The sequence below is a fragment of the Kogia breviceps genome, chromosome 11 (genome assembly GCF_026419965.1).
Source record: "Kogia breviceps isolate mKogBre1 chromosome 11, mKogBre1 haplotype 1, whole genome shotgun sequence".
In the NCBI taxonomy this organism is placed as follows: Eukaryota; Metazoa; Chordata; class Mammalia; order Artiodactyla; family Physeteridae; genus Kogia; species Kogia breviceps.
Genome location: NC_081320.1, coordinates 92,488,802 through 92,508,467, shown reverse-complemented (window position 1 = coordinate 92,508,467; position 19,666 = coordinate 92,488,802). Strand labels below are relative to the sequence as shown.

General features: G+C 40.0%; 1 protein-coding gene across 8 annotated transcripts in view; it reads right to left on the bottom strand.

Moving 5' to 3' along the window:
• Positions 1–19,666, bottom strand: part of NBAS (NBAS subunit of NRZ tethering complex) — a 333,351-nt gene that overhangs the window by 275,229 nt on the left and 38,456 nt on the right. For 7 of the 8 annotated variants that reach the window (XM_067008085.1, XM_067008087.1, XM_059078230.2 and 4 more), the window contains exons 10-11: positions 7,592–7,730; positions 1,224–1,292 (exon numbers count right to left, since the gene is read on the bottom strand). In XM_067008085.1, coding sequence (XP_066864186.1) covers positions 1,224–1,292; positions 7,592–7,730 — 208 coding nt within the window. The remainder of the gene's footprint in view (positions 1–1,223; positions 1,293–7,591; positions 7,731–19,666) is intronic. The other variant, XM_067008086.1, reaches the window with a different exon arrangement.

Genomic DNA, 19,666 nt, shown 5'->3' with positions numbered 1-19,666 from the left:
AAAGAATAAATAAATGCTGAAACTCCGCATGATTACTTAATTATCATCAAAAGAATTTAAAAATGAACCCTTTAAAATTTGTTACAGATAGAGTTATTATTCAGATGGAATTAAAGAGAATGGGAAAGGATCCAGGGAGGAAAACAAAGTAAAGCTCTCATGCACTATTATGGTAACAGAAAGACCAACAGAGGCGACACAGTAAACGAGAAAGAACAAAGTACACGGCGGAGGCCAAGGCATTTAGTCTTGCTTATGGCTCTTCACCTGCAAAATGAAGACAAACGGCTTGAAATGACTAAAGAGAATGCTAACCGGAAAACTGTGAACACACAAGGGATTGAAAATGAAAGTGACTTTCCAGACACACAGAGCAGTGTTATTGCTCAATTCTACAGAGAGCGTGCCACACCAACCCGGAAGACATGAATTAGCTGAAGTCAAGGGCACAGAAAGAAGAACTAGAACACAACACTTTCAATATATTCAATACAAGTGCAGCAAGAGAATACATATTATATTTCCTACAATTATTTCCCTTAGTTAAGAAACTGAAGAAACGAAAATTAATTTGTTTGATTCCCCCCAAAAACAGGAAGAAGTATGATCGGAAGCCCCACGTATGTCAAGACTCTTGTGAGAGCCGCGTAGAGGGAATGACCGTAACCGCCTGCCTCAGAGAGCGCCAGAGGAGCGTATCGGCACATTCAGGAGGAAACTGCCGGGCAGCTGTGAGACGGAGCCATGTTTCTCCTATCGAGGAGCAAAACAGGTGAGCCCAGGACCAATGTGGCTCATCCTCCCGAAACATCAATAACCTCAGATTTAGGAAGGAATCTTTTTTCATCTTAAAACCAACAAACATAAGGGATATGTTACGGACAAGGATACAAAAACGCACAAGATAAAATAAGAAACTTCAAAGGTATAGAATGATTCCAGGAGACTTCTTTGGGCTATACCCCCAGATCCAAGAGGACTAGATTCATTCTTCAATTTTTTTTTTTTTAAATTTTCTTTACTGAGATAAGAATGATATATATAGTAAAATGCACAAATCTTCAGTGAACAGCTCCATGAATTCTTATTAATGCATACACCCCTGTAATGTGTAATTATGAGCAAATTCAGATGAAAATCTATAACATTCAAGACTCATTCAACTCTGTCCTTAAGGGGACCCTGGCGAAAACGTTTTGTGAGGTTAAGCCAGTTTGTATTACCTGTTCTGGCCCCTGGCGACTGTAAAACTTGCCACTTAACATCCTTAATAATCCCAGGGTCTTGGGTACCTATAAAATAGACACACATCATAAAAAAAAAAGATCAATGGAAGGCTTCCTCATTGCTTAAAGGGCTTTCATCATGAAATGAAAACTACAGCATATCTAGTATTTTAAGAAATGGTTAAGAAAATCATGAATAAGTATCAGAAATCTTGGTGAGATTTTGTTTTTGTTTGGGGAAAAAAAATCCAGCAAGTGACAAACCTTACAAAATGTACCCATAATCAAATGTATTTTTAAATACATACATAACAAGTCTAGTACAATCTATGCAAATTAGAATCTAATGAGTGGCTCTTCTCAAATGAGGCTGGCCCAGGTTACGATTTTATCCTAGCATCACTATGGAAAAGGTCAATACTCCCAACAGAAATTTCATTCATGAAGAAATCGATCCCATACTTGAAAAATACCAGAAAAAAAATCATTTAGAAAAAAGTATTTGAAATAATAAAACAAGATTATTTTTGTCTCTAGATTTAAGAAATATACTTAAAGCAAGAGGGAGAGACGTGTATAATTTTTTAGAAACGGAAAATAAGCATTGTTGAAGTTGTAGAGGATTTGCAACACTGGTACATTGCTGGCAGGAACATAAAATGGTACAGCCACTGTGGAAAACAGTCTGGTGGTTGTTCAAAAGTTACATGGGATTTTACCATATGACCCAGAAATTCCGTCCTAAGTATATACCCAAAAGAACTGAAAACAGGTGTTCAAATAAATACCTGTACACACAAATGGTCCTAGGAACATTATTCATAATAGCCAAAAAGTAGAAACAACTCAAATGTCCACTAACTAAAGAATGGATAAACAAAAGGCTATATCCATACAACAGAATATTATTCAATCATAAAAAGGAATTAAGTACTGATGCCCACTAAAATTTGGATGAACCTAAAAAATATGTTGCTAAATGAGAGAAGCCAGATACAAAAGTCTCATATTGTATGATTCCATTTATATGAAATTTTCAAAACAGGTAAATCCATAGAAACAGAAAGCAGACCAGTGATTGCCAGGGGCTGAGAACAAAAGGGAGTGACTGTTTAATGGGTTTGGTGTTTCGCTTTGGGGTGACGAAAATGTCTTGGACCTAGATAGTGGCGACGGTTGCACAACACTGTGAATGTACTAAATGCCACTGAACTGTACACTTTAAAATATTTAATGGTCCATTTTATGTTATATGAACTTTATCTTAATTTAAAAGAAAAAGGCAAAGTGGCGGTGGGGGGGTATTCTTACGCTGAGGCTAAAAACGTTCCTACCAGAACTGCTGAGCAGCTGAAGATACTACTGACGGCCTAGCTCCACGTTTCCTCCAAAACCAAGAAAATACAAGAAGAGAAAAATAAATCTGCATGAAAACCACACCCTCACTTAACTTGAAGATCAAGGACAACTCAAACTTCAAAATCACTGTAAAGCAGAAGGAGAAAACCCGCCAAACTCCAGTGTGTCATCCCCGCTGCTCTTGCCACCCCCACGCTCCCAGCCACCCCGACCCAGGCCGACACAGGCTTGTGGTGAGCAAAAGCAGACTGAAAAAACACTGCAGGGTCCAGGAGGACAGATGCGACAAGCTAGCAAAGGGGACTAAGGTCAATCTAAAACAACTGCCCAAAATTATAGTCTAAGAAAACTTCCCAGAAATGAAAAAAGACCTGAATCTATATATTGAAAGAGTGAACAGGTACCTGGGAAAATTAACCCAGAAAAATCAGCTCCAAGAAATATTCCAGGAAGGATACTAGATTTCAAAGATAAAGGAAATCCTCAAGGCCCCCAAACAAAATGGCCAAGTAACAGACAAAGAGAAGATAATCTGACGTGCATCAACTTTTCAAATTCCACATCCAAAGCAAAGCAACAACAGTGCTGTGTTTTTTTAAAGTTCAGTGAAAGAACAGGTAAACCAAAGATTTTATATCCAGATAAGTTTTCCTTCAAATGTCCAGGCTATGAAAAACAATTCTGACAGACAAGAACTTAAGGAACTCTTCATCTACGAGCCCTTCTCAAAACATCTATTAGAGCATAATTTCATCCAACCAAGAGGTGACTGGGAAAACTTCAAACAAAGGGACAGTGAACATTTTAAAATACATAAATGAACACCTATGACTAAAGAAACATGACGATGAGGGTTGAAACTATCGTATAAATATTGTGTGTTTTGACAAAATAGAAATAATGCAACTAGAAAAGGGAGGAAAAAGGAAAAGGGGGAAATAAAACCAACTAAGTGATGGTTGTACAGGCAATTAATAGGAATTAAAGAATACCAATAAACTGATAAACTGGTAAAATACTGGAGGGCACTGATAACATCAGTAAGACAGTTTCAGTGAAATCATGGAGGTAAAGCCCCATTCAAGTGAATTCAAGAGAGAAAGGAAAAGTTGGAAACGGATCCAGTATAGATGACTCTTGAACATGCTGAAGGAAAGGAACAAATGGGCTGGTAGCAGGATTTAGTAGGTTCTAAGTCCCCTAAAACTGAAGCGTTTTTACAATGGGAAAAACAAATGCATGCTGTTTGCTGGTAAATCTAATGGGCAGCAAGATTCATGGTTTGGACAAACATCCGTCCGTCAGCCAGCGTGAGATCCAGCGGACAAACAGAGGAGCTGGCCTTGGCTGGCGCAAGCACAGCTCACCTGTAATAACAAGAGAAAAGGTACGGAAATTAGGCGCACATGCAGGCAGGTGGTAGGATCTTATGAAAATGTTTTGGTTACTTGTGTTTTCTCAGGGAAACAGGATTTCAAAAACCCTGTGTTCTTTTCCAGAACAACATTCTATACTGAAAAGGAAGCAGCATCCATAACAAAAAAGTCAGTTTTGTTCATTTTTTTATACATTTTTTCCAAAATTTCCACCTTAATAATACAAATAGATAATAATTAACACTGTAGAACATTTTACTGTTTATCAACAGCCTTCCCATATATTACCTCATTTGATCCTGGCAAGAGCCTTAAGACACCAGTGGTAAGTGCTGAGCTAGAATTCCAATCCCAACCTTCTGACTCCTGAGCCGGGCTCCTTCCTTCCCCCCAGTGACCGAACTCTCCCCTGGTATCTGCTATAGCTTCTTGCCCTTATTTGTGGGCACAGCTGTACCTCCAGTACAGTAAACCCCTTGAGGGCTGCTACCTGTATGTTCTGATACCTGCGTCGGTGATTTGATGTTGAACAAATGAATAAATAAAACTATCTCCTACAGATGACACAGACATTAATTTGGAAACTTTGCTCAAGGTATATATGGAATTTTGCATAGCCTATTTTTACAACCCAGCAGCCTCGTGAGAGATGAGAATATATGTGTCAGCAGCATTTTTCGGTCGATATCCACCCCAAAACAATAGCAGCCTTAAACAAACAATAAGAGGTTCGACACAAACAATATCTGCCACCTGACACGAGGAACTAATCTTATAGTTTCAAATTACTTTGAGGTAGGGGAAGGTTATACAGAATGATTGTGCGTTTAGCTGCAAGACACATTAAAAAGGCACTAACATAATTAAAGTACACTTGCAGCATTTCAAGAAGTTTATCATATGGCAGAGCACTCAATTTTGCAATTCAGTATTTCTCCCCACTTATTCTGTCACTGCACAAGCAATTTTCTTTTTAAGAGACTCCAATATTGAAGCTTCAGGCCAGAGAGGGAAGGACCATACATAGCAGAGCAGATTCCAATACTTCAGTAAGGAGCAAAGTGAAAGCACGGAGAATTTAAAGAAGCCACGGTGAAAAAAGGTTTCATAGTAAGCAACAGTCCTCCGTGCCTTCCCCTGTCCCAGACTCTGTCACAAATATACTTGATTACACCATATTGAAATGGCCCTTCACAGTTTGCCTACTTTCTCTCGCCTTATATCCTCCATACTTAACAATTCTTTCTTTTTTTCCCTCAACCTTTAATTTTGACAAATTTCCTAGCTACTGAAAAGTTGAAATGATTACACAATGAAATACCAGTATACCTTTTACCTGAGTTCACCAATTACTAACATTTAGCCACATTTGCTTTATCTGTATGTGTATGTATACTTTTTTTAAAATTGTTTTTTGACTGAACCATTTAAAAATAAGCTACAGGGACCTCCCTGGCGGTCCAGTGGTTAGTACTCGGCGCTTTCACCGCTGAGGGCGCGGGTTCAATCACTGGTTGGGGAACTAAGATCCTGCAAGCCTCGTGGCACAGCCAAAAATAAAATTAAAAAACAAAAAAATAAGCTGCAGACATCACAGTCAGACAGAGTTAAGCTGTAGACATCACACTCAGACAGAGGCAAAGAGATAAAATTGTTCAAACTCTTTTCAGGATCTGCCCTGATACATCTCACATATAAAACAACAAGCTGGGTGTGAAATCGGAGAGAGGAACATGACTAAATTATAACAAATATGAAATAACATGTCCAACTGCTAACTCACTCTTTTTTAAAAAATAAATTATGGGATAATCATCACAGCATAAATTTGACAATGCCAATGAGATGTATGTAATTTCACCTGGGGAGTGAGAAAGTGCTAAACAGGAGCTACAAAATCTGGTTGCACCCCTGCTGCCCTATTTTTAGTTGTTAAGATCTCCCAGGGCCTTAGGCTCCTCACCTGTGAAATGTGGCTAATAACACTCAAACTGGACTCCTTACTGGATCCCGCAGAGAGAATAAATGGGTGCTAGAGTGAGTGGAGGGACCACGAATGAAAGAAAAAGCACACGACACAGAACTGAATAAACCGATGTACGAATATAAACTGTTCTAAGGTCTGGTGCCATATTGAGCCAATAAGTTGACCTAATTTAAAAAAAAAAAAAACCCTACTACTTTGTTGGGTTAAATTCACGATCACATATTTCAGCATATGCTAAAAACTCCAGAAAATAATTAACGGAAGGCTTACTAGGATTGCTAAAGGTTTCTTTTCAAGAGTACTTCTTCACTAGCTCTTCTTCAACGTGAACACGTTTAACCATTGTTTTACAGGATTATTTTGAAATCTATATATTTTGAGGCAGAAATAATGGAACAAATACATTCATAGGAATAACTAGCAGAGCACATTCACTTGCACCATGTTTCACCTTAATTTCTTGGTTTCTTCCCTCATTAGAAAAATACTGTATCTGAGTGCCCACCAAATATCAGGCTAAGCACAGCGCACGTAATTATGATCATACAGTTTATACAAAAAAAACCCAAGATATATATTATCACAGAGTGGCCAATATGGTAGGAACAATTAATATTCACTAACATCTAGTTTTTCTTGCCCTTCTGGACACACAGGAAACTACTTCCCAGGCCCCTTGAAGGTAGGAGGGGCCACATGATTCATTTCAGTAAATGAACTGCGAGCAGAAGCGACGTCAGTTCTGGCGTAAGATGGTTACGAAGTCCCACCGTTTAGTCCTCTCCTCCCCCTCCTAAGGCCGTAAAGTGAGACAGTGGGCCCTCAAGAGGTCACCAGCCTCCACATATACCCTTCAGCCATCACTTGGCACAAGTTGTTCAGGGCAGTCATGATATCAACAGCAGGCTTTGCCACAAATAAGGAACACACTTTCATCGGGTAACCCACAGAAATGTCAGGATTTTTCATTTGTTTGTTTATGTGGCTGTTTTTATTATCACGCAGAGCCTAGCCTATACCGACTATTACAGCATAAAGGAGTGACCGACCGAAAACAGAAATTCAATTAAAGAATGAATAAATGAATATGGTGCGACGAATACTACTGATCAGTATGGAACAAAATGGAAGCACGAAGGCAGTTAAGAACTTGAACAGGGGAACTCATGCCCGCGTTCGTACCCCATTCTGCCACCTGCTAGTGGGGTGACCCAGCTAAATTTCACTTTCCTCATCAACAGACTGGAGCTACTAACAATACCTACCTCAAAGGGTTACTGAGAATTAGATGAGCTAATACACTGTAACAGCGCTCAGAACGGCTGCCGGCACATCAAAAGGGATTTAATAAATGTTAATGTCTAAATAAGCAAATGCAAAATGTTAATGTCTAAATAAGCAAACGCAAGTAACGGGATTACTGTTAGGTTGTTTTTCTGATATCTGCAAATATTGTTACTAAAACTGAGGCCCAAGTTAAATAAAACATGCTTTAGATAAATTTGATATTTGAAAGAAGTCCTAAAATTTCACTTGCATTAGGTTACTTTCTTCATTTAAGGCAAACTGTTTCCTTCTCTGTATCTTACAAAGGGCTTACCTAAGACCTATTAGCAAAGTGAAATACCACAACTAAGACTTACTGCAGTGACCCTGTCTCCACCATGAGTAACTGGCTTATAATACGGTGATCCTGAAAGAACTCTCCAGGCCGAGAGTCCACAGCTAGCAGCTTTTGGAATGCCCACTTCAGCAGTTTCACATCCACCGACCAGTAAAAGTCTAAAAGAGAGAAAGATAAAAAGAATTGAAAAATTACAAACAGGAATAAGACAACAACAAAAGAGAGCAGAAACCTTCACAAGGAAAACGGAAATAAAATTAGTACATACTAATCCTAGAAGGTAAATATTTTAGAGGAAACAACCAGTAGAAAACCAGATGGGTTTTCAACTAGAATTTCACCTTCATTTACACATTCAAACATCTGAAACTCGGATGAGAACTTAGAAATGAGAAAAAAAAATGTTTTCAGGTTGGCCACTGAATATCTAAGGAACTACATCAACACCAATAAACTTTAATAAACAGATACGTCACCTCACATAGACACATATGTACTAGTTAACAGCAGTGCATCGGAAGCAATGAGGGCAAAATTACAGATGCTAGAAAGAAATGACAGCTGGGATTGCTGTGAATGAGACACTAATAACTATACCGAAATAAGACTGTACATTATGACTGGTTCACTTTTCTGTTTGTTATACTTCATGGCAATTAGAGGCCAGTTACCCACAGGACAAGCAGTCTATCAAGTACTAAAAGTTAAAAGACTATGTGACCACTACACAAACTAAGCTGATTAATAATGGAACCCAACAGTCATGACTTTTAAAGTTAAGTCATGTTTAGTAAATCTGGCAGGGAACGTATAAGACATCATAATCACCTATAGAAAAAAGAAAAATGTCTGAAAGTAAAACTTCTGATATATTAAAGGAAAACACTCGTTGTCCCCAACAGCGATGAGGCAATGGAGTAACAGAAGAGAGAAGCCACATCCTTCTCAATGTCTCAATTTTTTTAAAAGGCCCTCCCTACAGGCAGCAGGAAACTCCCTGCTGCTTAAGAGGAAGACCAGGTTTCTCTGGTCATGTCCACACAACGCCCCCCACTACACAATCTACCACTATCCCAAACGACAGAAAACAACATCAGGTACATCAAAACGTACCTGATATCTATCATCACCAGGCCCACCACTGTGTCAAAAAAAAGGATGCACTTCCTCACGCAACAAATTAGTGCTTATCTTTTTCTAGACCATGCTCATAGATCAATCAAAACTTTAAAAATTTTAGTTTCTGCATAGAAATCAAAAGGGGGAAGGAAATGACACTTCCTAAGACTCCTCAGAGTTGGCGTATCAAAAGACTGACTTGGTTTTATGGTTATGTTGACCAATGATAACTCTTAAATTTTCTATAATTCTAAGTACCTCATGAGGTAAGACTGAGTTACTCAATACAGCCCGCTGAGACCCTCAGTAGAAAGGTATGCTCGAGGGCAGTCAGACAGAGCTCTACTTGTTAGTGCAGAAAGCAACACCTGTCCTCTGTTAATTCTGCTTACCTTGTGGGGCAAGCAGAATAATGGCCCCCCCAAGACGCCCATGTCTTAATCTCTAGAACCTGTGAACATGCTGCATCACGTGGATTTAAGGTTGCTAAGCAAATGGCCTCAAAACAGGGCGAGTATCCTGGATTTCCCAGGTGACCCAAATAGCCACAAAAGCCCTTAGAAGCAGAAGTGGGAAGCAGGAGAGTCAGTGTCACAGTGATGTGATGTTTGAGAAAAAGGTTCGCCCACTCACTGCTGGTCTTGAGGACAGAAGGGGCCGAGGAAGCTGGGCTGCTCTAGAAGCCGGCAAAGGTAAGAAGACAGACTGTCCCCCTGAGCCTCCAGCAAGGACACAGCCCTGCTGACACCTTGATCTTAGTTCAGTGAGACCCATTTCGGACTTCTCACCTCCAGAAAGGTAACATAAATTTATTTTAAGCCCCTAAATTTGTGGTAATCTCTTAGAGCAACCACAGAAAACTAACACACATCTTGTTTGCTTCCCAGCCCCAGACTTCAGACAACCTGTCAGTTTCTAATTCCACCAACTGCCCTCTTCTCATTTGACCACCTTCTTAACTTTCTTTTTCTTTTCACTCTTAATGAGACATAACTGACATACAGCACTGTATAAGCTTAAGGTATACAGCATTATGATCTCTTTTTCTGTCAGTCTGTTTTTGAAGCACAAGTGACCTACAACACCATGTTAGTTCCTATTCTGAACTAAGCTAACAACAATAAAAAAAACAACAATAATAATTTTTAAAACTCTCATCTCTACAGATACTCTCAGATGTAAAACTTTCAAAACTGCATAAAACCCTTCTAGGTTTAGCCACAGAGCTTAGCCCAACTCAAAGTCTCAAAATTCATAAAGTGATGTAAATGTGCTTATTTGCAAACACAACTTGAGCCTTCACTCAAAGCCTTTTTCCTACTGCTTTTATATATAGTCTAACAAGTTTCCATCACAGCAAATCATAAGCAACAAACTTTGAGAAGATGCTTGAAGCAACCCGCTGGGCTATTTCTACCCTCCACCAGTCCTCAGAGCTAGCACGTAATTAACCCCGTTCACCAGGGCAAAAGAGATTTTGGTCCAAAGTCAAGGTAGGAGTACGAGTATTACTTGCCTATAGCAACCATTCTGCTCAAATGATTTTTACACCAGAACAATTTCAAAAAAATAAGTAGACCTAATGCAGATAAAATCGTACCATTCCTCTGGCTCTATCTACCAATTTGAAAAAAATACAGTTGAAAAAAGAAAAATACTTCAAATAACACTTCAAAGATGCAATCTAAACAATGGGAAATCTAAATGTAAAATAGATAGCTAGCGGGAAGCAGCCACATAGCACAGGGAGAGCAGCTCGGTGCTCTGTGACCACCTAGAGGGGTGGGATAGGGAGGGTGGGAGGGAGACGCAAGAGGGAGGGGATATGGGGACATGTGTATGCATATGGCTGATTCACTTTGTTGCACAACAGAAACTAAAAGAAACAGTATTGTGAAGCAATTATCCTCCAATAAAGATGTATTCAAAGATAAATAAAAATAAAAGAGATTCAATAACTGCTTCCAAACAGCCTTTCCTCCATTCATGCCTGACTGAAGAGTAAGTGGGAGGAAGGCAGAACGATGGAACTAATCGTGTATTGTTCCCGCCAGATGGTATGGCAGCTTTGGGACACTCATGCTCCAGCTATAAGACCGTGCGTGTGTTCACCCGTGCAGACAGGCATGTGTGTGCTTACTTGTGTTTAAAGGGAGGGGGTACTGAGACGCGTTCATCAACATATTCACAAAACGGGTAACCAGCAGCTATTGTGTGCCAGGCAACGTGCAGGGCACTGAGTATACAGAGACGAACAAGGTATGCTCCCTGCATTCAGAAAGCTCACTCTCTAAGTAAGGGCACATAGAAAGAAAGAACAGCTGAGAGCCTAGAATTAAGTGGTGCAAAGATAATAGCCATATATGGAGATAACCCAGTCCACATCTACTGAAGGGTTATCTTCAGCTATACGTGCAAAGGGGTATCAATCCCAATTCAAGATGTTAATTTGGTCCATTACTTTACTGACTCACAGGACTCAATGTGGACCAGGGCTCAGCTACAAGTGATTTAGGAAAACAAAAGCAAGTTGGCAGTGATGCCTGGCCTAGTAGATAAACCTTCTTCATCATGATCACAGTGTTAGAACGGGCTTCCTGGGCAACTCTAGCCAAAGTGAAGTGACACCATGTAACTAAACTGAAAACAGTCGATGGAAATGAGAGACGTCCGAGGCCCACCATCATATATGCAATAAATGTCTCCTGAGTGAGTGAATCTAAAGCTCCGGCTTCGTCCTGAAGTAGCACAGAGAGAGACATGCTACAGCCCCCTTCCCCTTGCCCGCCCTCACCCTTGCTAGGTTGCAGCAGTAAGATATGAGGAGATGAGGCAGGGAGAAGAACAGGGTCCTGGCAACAGGGGTGGGGAGTCACAGTGATAAAGAGGGCAGCAGAGAACGCTAAGGCGAGAAGCTCGTAAAGGAAAACATCAGGGAGAAAATTTCAAAATGTTCCTGAAGGACACAGAGTTATGCATAAAGAGACACACCATGTTCTTCGACGAACTCTCAATACCTTAAAGATGCCAATTCTTCTTAATCTATACATTGAAAGAAATTTCAAATAAAATCCCAACAGAATTTCTTATGGAACTGAACAAACTGATGTAATGGAACCAGACAATATAAAATTCACATGTGAGAGTAGAGTTCTTAAAAAGAGCCAACGCCATTCACACTGATAACCTTTCCCTTGATGGCTTGTGCTTTGTGCATCCTGACCTGTCAAAAACTTTCCTACCCTAGTGTCATTAGGATGTTCTCCTTCAAATCTGACCATATTAAAATCTAAAATTCCTCTCCATAAAGTGCAAAGACAAGGCACACACCAGGAAAAGTTATTTATACGACATAAAACTAACAGAGTATATGTTTTAGCAGACAGAATCCATAAAGATCTCCCACAACCAGCCCAAAAGAAAAAAGGACAAAGGATAAGCAAGTCACAGGAAGAGAAATACAAAAGCCAGTAATGCAGATCAAAGCAACAAAGATTTATACCAGCCACCCTCTACGCTTAGAGACACAGTAACTCTCATAAAACTATTGGCAAGGCTGTAGTAATCATTTTGGAGAATGATATGAGACAATATCTAAAAAATGCACCCCTTCCCAAAAAATACCCCAAATTGAGTTCTAAAACAACTCTAGGAAATTCTTGCACAGGTATATTTATCTCTTGGTAAAAGAATACCTCATGTAGCACTATTTATAATGAAGAAAAACTGGAAATATTTTAAATGTTTAAAAGGGATAAATAAATTCAGTAAACTGTTCAGGGAAACATAGAGTGTAAAAAGAACAAATATAAAAATACATATTGGAAGGTCGCAAACTAAAACCATGAGAGCAGGCTGCCTCTAGAAAGGGAAAGTGAGACAGAGGAATGGAAGAAGTTTTGTCTGTACTATTGTCTCTCTTTTATTTGATATCTGGGTATAACTATACACATACATACATACACACCTTAAGTAAAAAATATAATCTCAATATTTGTTAATGCTGGTTAGTAGGTACTTAGGTGTTCATTAAATCATTCCCTGTACTAGTCTCTCTGTTTCCAACTTAAAAAGAGGAAAATCAAGATACAGTATCCCAAATTATGTACCTAAATTTCTTCCAGTTAATGAAGTCCAAGAGAAAAAAATTCAGTAAATTGGCTGTAACGCTTAGTATCAACCCACAAGTCTAGTCAAATACTGAAAATGAAATTAGCATATCATTTGCTGTGTGACATTTTGAAGCTGTTTATATGTTAATAGTTACATCTTAAGCATTCTGTGATTTACTACTGAAAGAATGACTAGATTTTTGCAAAAATTAAAACCGCAGGGCTTCCCTGGTGGCGCAGCGGTTGAGAATCCGCCTGCCGATGCAGGAGACACGGGTTCGTGCCCTGGTCCGGGAAGATCCCACATGCCGCGGAGCAACTAAGCCCGTGAGCCATGGCCACTAGGCCTGCGCGTCCGGAGCCTGTGCTCCGCAATGGGAGAGGCCACAACAGTGAGAGGCCCGCATACCGCAAAAAAAAAAAAAAAAAAAAATTAAAACCGCAGACAATACTGCAGAAAATAACTTATATCATTAATGTTATTTTCTGTTGCAGTAAGCTCCTCCACCCAGAAATATTTACATGCAGTGGTAAGCAAAACCTCCTTAAATATACAGTATTTGGCTCTTATGTACTTACTTCAGGCATCACATTTTGAAGCAAGTGATTATTTTTAAATTATTCTATAAAGACATAAAGCAATATGGAATTTCTATAGTACATATTAAATTCTGAAGACTAAAGCCCTCGATGTGTAGGAGTTTAAACTACTCGTTAACAAAAACATGAGAGTAGGAGAAAGAACTTTCCCAATAATCTTCAACCTCAAAATCTTGTGGACAATAGGAAAATCAGAGGTCTAGGAATCAGGTGTATCAGGTTCAAATACGAAAATAGCCTCAAGGACCAACTAACTGCGTGGAGGAAGAAGCCAAGGAAGGCTTCACCAGGTAACGCCGGAGAAAGGTTTATCCTTTAAACAACTTCCCAAACAGATAAAGGGATCAGGCGAAGAGCCCGCTCAGCCAGGAGAACTCGATGCACAAGAGCGCGGAGACGCGTCTGTAAATGGCGTGCTGGGAGGATGGTGAGAAACGCAGTGAGTGCCCCCAGCCTGCGAAAGGTTAGCAGGGGTAGCAGGGCAGAAAGTTCGAAGGGTCCTTAACAACACAGACTGGTTTATCTTGCTCGCTTCCCGAGCACATTATCACCTGCTACCTTCAAAACGGTAACAGTTACTTAAATCGTGCCTCCATCACTAAACGTTAAGCCACTCGGACACAGAGACCGTGTCTGTATCCTTCAAAGCACTCACCACAGCTGTTTCATTCAGGAAACATCTATCTGCACACTATGTGCCCAGAACTGCAGGGGCACGAAGATGAATCCGACCCGGAGCCCCCGCTGTCCTTGGCTTAACCTCTCCAGGCTTCAGTCCCCCCACCTGAGAAATGAAGGGCCTGAGCCAAATGATGGATCAAACTCTCCTCCAGCTGACACTCTACGAGTCTAAACTTCAAAGCAGGAATTTTTGTATCAGACAAGAAAAATAAACTGTAAGTGATGGAGCCGAAAACCACAAGGAGCGAATTAAACGCGCAGGAGGAAAGGCAGAGGCCAGGGCAGGGCGCGCGGCAGCGACGAGAGCGTGGTCAGGCCCATCCGAGGAAAGAAAGGGAGGGACGGAATGTGTGCCCCAAGCATCACACCAGACGGGATCCGGAAGCCCTGGGAGAGCTAAAGGTGAGCCTACAAATTGATTACAAGAAGAGTTATAACTAGGTTATCAAGAAGGGTCTTCAGTCTAGTAATTGGTGAAAAGAACCTGCCATCTAGTGGCTTAAAACTCCTTAAAGCCAAGGATATGAATTTGAAATAACAGAGCAAGAAACTCTTGTATGTTCCCTGTCCAATGACCAATGGGCTTGTGGCATACAACAAGCAAGGAAGGGGGAAGAAGGAGGGAGGGAGGGAGGGAGGCAGGGAGGGAGGGAGGGAAGGAGGGAGGGAGGGAGAAAACTTTACATGCCCCCAAATTAAAAGTACTTAAGACCATGCCTGGCAAAGTAAGGGCTCAAAAACCGTTACCTACTACCTTCACAGCTAGAAGCCGTCCTTCTCTTGGGATCATGGAAATGTCCCCAATTTTAATTCATTCTAATTTGATCTTAAATATTCTTTGCTGCAAAAATCTTACTAGTTCAATATTAAAAATCCTGTTCATCTTGGATTTCTTGAATGTGTCTGCCCTGTTGCCATCCCTCAATCCACAGCTGAGGACAATGATCATATCATCTAAAACTTTAATTCCCTCCCCATCATTACGACGGCTTTAGGCAACTTCCCTGCAAAAGCACGATGTAATACGTCCAGCATCCCTCTGTCTGATCCGTTCCATGTCTACTTTGAATCCTGATTTCAGAACAGTCCAGGTTCTGAAACCAAATTCTCACCTTCTACTTCAATACCAATAGTTTAATTTTTTAAGTCTTTCTCAAACTTGTTCTCTCAGGGAAATAAGTCTTGTCTTTGAACCCTACCTCCCCGCACTGAATCCTGCTAACTGCTGCCTGCCAGCTGTCCCCGACAATGAATTTCCATAATGCCTGTTACCAAACTCCCTGCCACAATTTTGCTCTGTTAAATGCTACCTAGTAGCCTATACTAGATGTCCTTGGTACTTGAGCAGCTTGCTAAAACCACCACCTACTGTCTGTGCCCAATGCAGTGCAGCAAAACGTGGTCCAAAAAGAATGACGACTTGAGGTTACAGAGCTAATAAGTAGCTCAGATTTCCTGTCTCCTAATCCAGTACACATTCTATCATATCACAAATATTTTTTTTAATTTTCTAATTATTTATAAAACAAAATTAATAGCATATATGTGGAATTTGAAAAAATTGGTATAGACAATCTTATTTACAAAGCAGAAATAGAGACACAGACATAGAGAACAAAGAGATGGACGCCAAGGGGGAAGGCGGGGGTGGGATGAACTGGAAGATTGAGATGGACACACATACACTATTGATACTGGGTATAAAACAGATAACTAATGAGAACCTAGGTGACCTAAATGGGAAGGAAATCCGAAAAAGGGGATATTTGTATACGTATAGCTGATTCACTTTGCTGTACAGTAGAAACTAACACATTGTAAAGCAACTATCGCCAATAAAAATTTTTTAAAAACATAATTAAGCATCATTCCTTAATTCCTATAAAATAACCTAAGATAACTCAATAGTCTTCTTTCAGCTCTCTACTCCAAAGAGAGATCCACAACATCTAGCATCACTCCAAGTATAAGAAGAAATTCAATCTGGCCCAAGTTACTTCTTAAAATTGCATTTCCATAAATTTTGCAGAGGGATTATGGAGTAGTCCTTAAAATCAGGGGGGTAAAACATATAACCCAAGTACAAAATATCTTGCTTAAGATTAATGAAATTCACTGACATATAAAGTTATCAGGTTAAACTACAACCAAAACACTCGGGGCGGTGGGGGGTGGGGGGGACAGACGGAGAGAGAGCGAGAGGGAGGGAGGGAGGTTGTTTGATTTAACAGCTGAAGAGATTAAAAACTTTATTAAGGTCTACAAAGGCCCATTTAAATGTAACTGTAACATAATGCGAACTAGCCACTCCTAACAAAGAATCTCCAGAGAGAGGACTGACTGATGGGTTAAAGCTGATTGCCAAATAATTTAATTTCTTTCCGGGGTAGGCAAAAAAAAAGTCAAACTAATAAAGAAGACTGTCCTCTTAAAAGACAGCCAGGTGGAGGCTGTTAAGGACCAAGATATTTCTGAGTCACACATGTCTACCTATCTGTAACATATCCTGGATAAAAGCAGATCACAGGATATGGCCAAGACTCTCCACTTCCCTGCCTCCCCAGAAACAAATGCCTGTGGGAAAAAAAAAGAAAAGAAAAATCAGTCTGTGAAGCTCAGCAAGTCCCTCAATTCACACCTAAGGACTTTCACATCCGCCAAGACAATGCAGCTTTCTGTGCAGACAGCAGCACCTCTTCATTTCTCTTCAAAAACCCAACCTGAACTCAGAGCAAGAAGAATTTTCTCACAGTGGAGGAATGAGAATTCTAAAGGCAACATGAAAAGCTCCTTAATGTAAGTTAACATACTCGATTACTGACGTTCATACTTCCCAGCTACAAGGTGCACATTAATCTCTCAAATGTCAACAGCCCCTGCATTACCAAAGGCTGAACACACTCTCTCACTGCAGTGGAAGATAATTAACAAGGATTAGGACTACAGTACTCATTCCTTTCCTAGAAGCAGTCCTTCATGAAATTATTAATCTTATCTAGTGAGGGCTTATGAAAAACGTCCTAATGCAATTTATACCCAACTGCTCCTCCGGCCGTCAACAGAGTGTATCATTTACACATCACTGCCCTGATTCTCACAGAATATATATGACCTCAGGAACCAGAGAGAAAGATGGGCAATTTTATGGCAATGTAACGGCTATAAAGGCCCACTGATTAGCTTCCAAAAGCCTCTCACAGGTCTAGATGGATCTTACACCTTATAAGAGGAGAACAAAATTTACCTATGCCCTTGGGTAAACCTTTAATTAGGGCACTCTCAACACCATCTCCTCCACAAGATATAATTTAAACATTTGTGGGACCGATGGGCATTCCCCTAGACAGGGGTGATGCATGAAGAAGAGATCGTGGCCCCCTATGCATACTCTACTGCACCCCATCCCATTCTACGCCCAAGACTGTTTTCCTTCCATTTTGTGCCAGTGAAGTCATCATCACGCCTCCTGAGAGCTTATTCGCATGAAAAACATTTTTGATCCCCCCACTAAGTACTAGTTATTTATTTGGAATACCTCCTTTATCCCATGAGTGTAAAGGACTCATACTTAAAATGCTGAGGGACTTCCCTGGTGGCGCAGTGCTTAAGAATCTTCCTGCCAATGCAGGGGACACGGGTTCGAGCCCTGGTCCGAGAAGATCCCACATGCCTGCCGTGCAGCAACTAAGCCTGGGCACCACAACTACTGAGCCTGCGCTCTAGAGCCCGCGAGCCACGACTGCTGAGCCCACGTGCCACAACTACTGAAGCCCATGCACCTAGAGCCCATGCTCTGCAACAAGAGAAGCCACCACAATGAGAAGCCTGCACACCGCAATGAGTAGCCCCTGCTCGCTGAAACTAGAGGAAGCCCAGCACAGCAACGAAGATCCAACACAGCCTAAAATAAATAAATTTTTTAAAAAATAAAGTGCTGAGTGTTGGTTAGGGGAAATCAGAAACCCCCATGAGATGACGAAATCAGGACGTGTAAAGCATAGCCCTTTAGCACTTCAACATGCCATTACTTAAAGCTATTCCTCAGTCTCTGCCTAAAATTAACAGCTTTCTAAAGACATCTCCTCTTGCATCTTCTGAGCCTTCCCAAGAATAGTAGCAATCCCTATCAGTGCATGCGTAGGAGAATGTAATTACCAAACCACTCTTTAGCCAGTTCACTCCTACCTAATCGCAATCTACTAATAGGCAAGCTGACACTTAGTTTATCATTCCTCGCAAACGTCTCAAGTTCTTTCTGCAGAGTTTATTATTCCTTGTAAATGTCTCAAGTTCTTTCTGTGGAATCTGTATCTGGCTTAACACAGTTGACTAAAAGGATAAAAATTAATCACTCAAATGCTTAGATTCATCCTTTGTACAACTATGACATACATTATTAATTAATCATGATTCTTCCCCCCAGACCGTATGAAACACGGGTAATCTTTCTTAACATAAACCTTAACATAAAGATAAAAGTGTTCAGTTGGTGGAAATGTAAATTGGTGCAACCACTACAGAAAACAATATGGAAGTTCCTCAAAAATCTAAAAATAGAGTTGCCACATGATCGAGCAATCCCACTCCTGCACATATACCCAGACAAAACTATAATTCGAAAAGATACATGCACCCCTATGTTCATAGCAGCACTATTTACAATAGCCAAGATATGGAAACAACCTAAATGTCCATCGACAGATGAATGGATAAAGGTGTGTATACATATACAATGGAATATTGCTCAGCCATCAAAAAGAATGAAATAATGCCATGTGCAGCAACATGGATGGACCTAGATATCATCATATTAAGTGAAGTAAGTCAGAAAGACAAATACCATATGCTATCACTTATATGTGGACTCTAAAATATGATACAAATCAACATATCTATGAAACAAAAACAGACTCACAGACATAGAGAACAGACTTATGGTTGCCATTGGGGAGGGGAAGTAAGGGAGGGAAGGAATGGAAGTTTGGGATTAGCAGAGGCAAACCATTATGTATGGGATGGATAAACAACAAGGCCCTACTGTGTATCATAGGGAACTATATTCAATATCTTGTGAGAAACCATAATGGAAAAGAATATGAAAAACAATATATATATGTATGTATATGTATAACTGAATCACTCCTGTACAGAAGAAATTAACACAACATTGTAAATCAATTATACTTCAATAAAAAAATGTTTTAAAAGCAATGTACACCAAAAAGAGTGAATTTTACTGTATATAAATTTAAAGTAATTTTTTAATTAAAAAAAAGTTAAAAGTGTTCAAATGAAAGTCTGCTTAAAGGATCTTTTTTTATGCATTCCTTTATTTTTTACAGTTCTACTGAGGTGTGATTTACATTCCATGAAACTCACAGGCATGAGAGATCTTTAGGGATAATGGAAATATTCTAAAACTGACTGGAGTAGTGTTTGCACAACTCTATACGTTTACTAAAAATCATTGAATTATACACTTAAAATTAGTATCAAAGAGTCATCAAGGATTCTGAGAATGGGTGGCTTCTCAAAAGGGCCCAAGAAAGAAGACATGTTTTCTAGCTTTTGTCTTTGTTGAT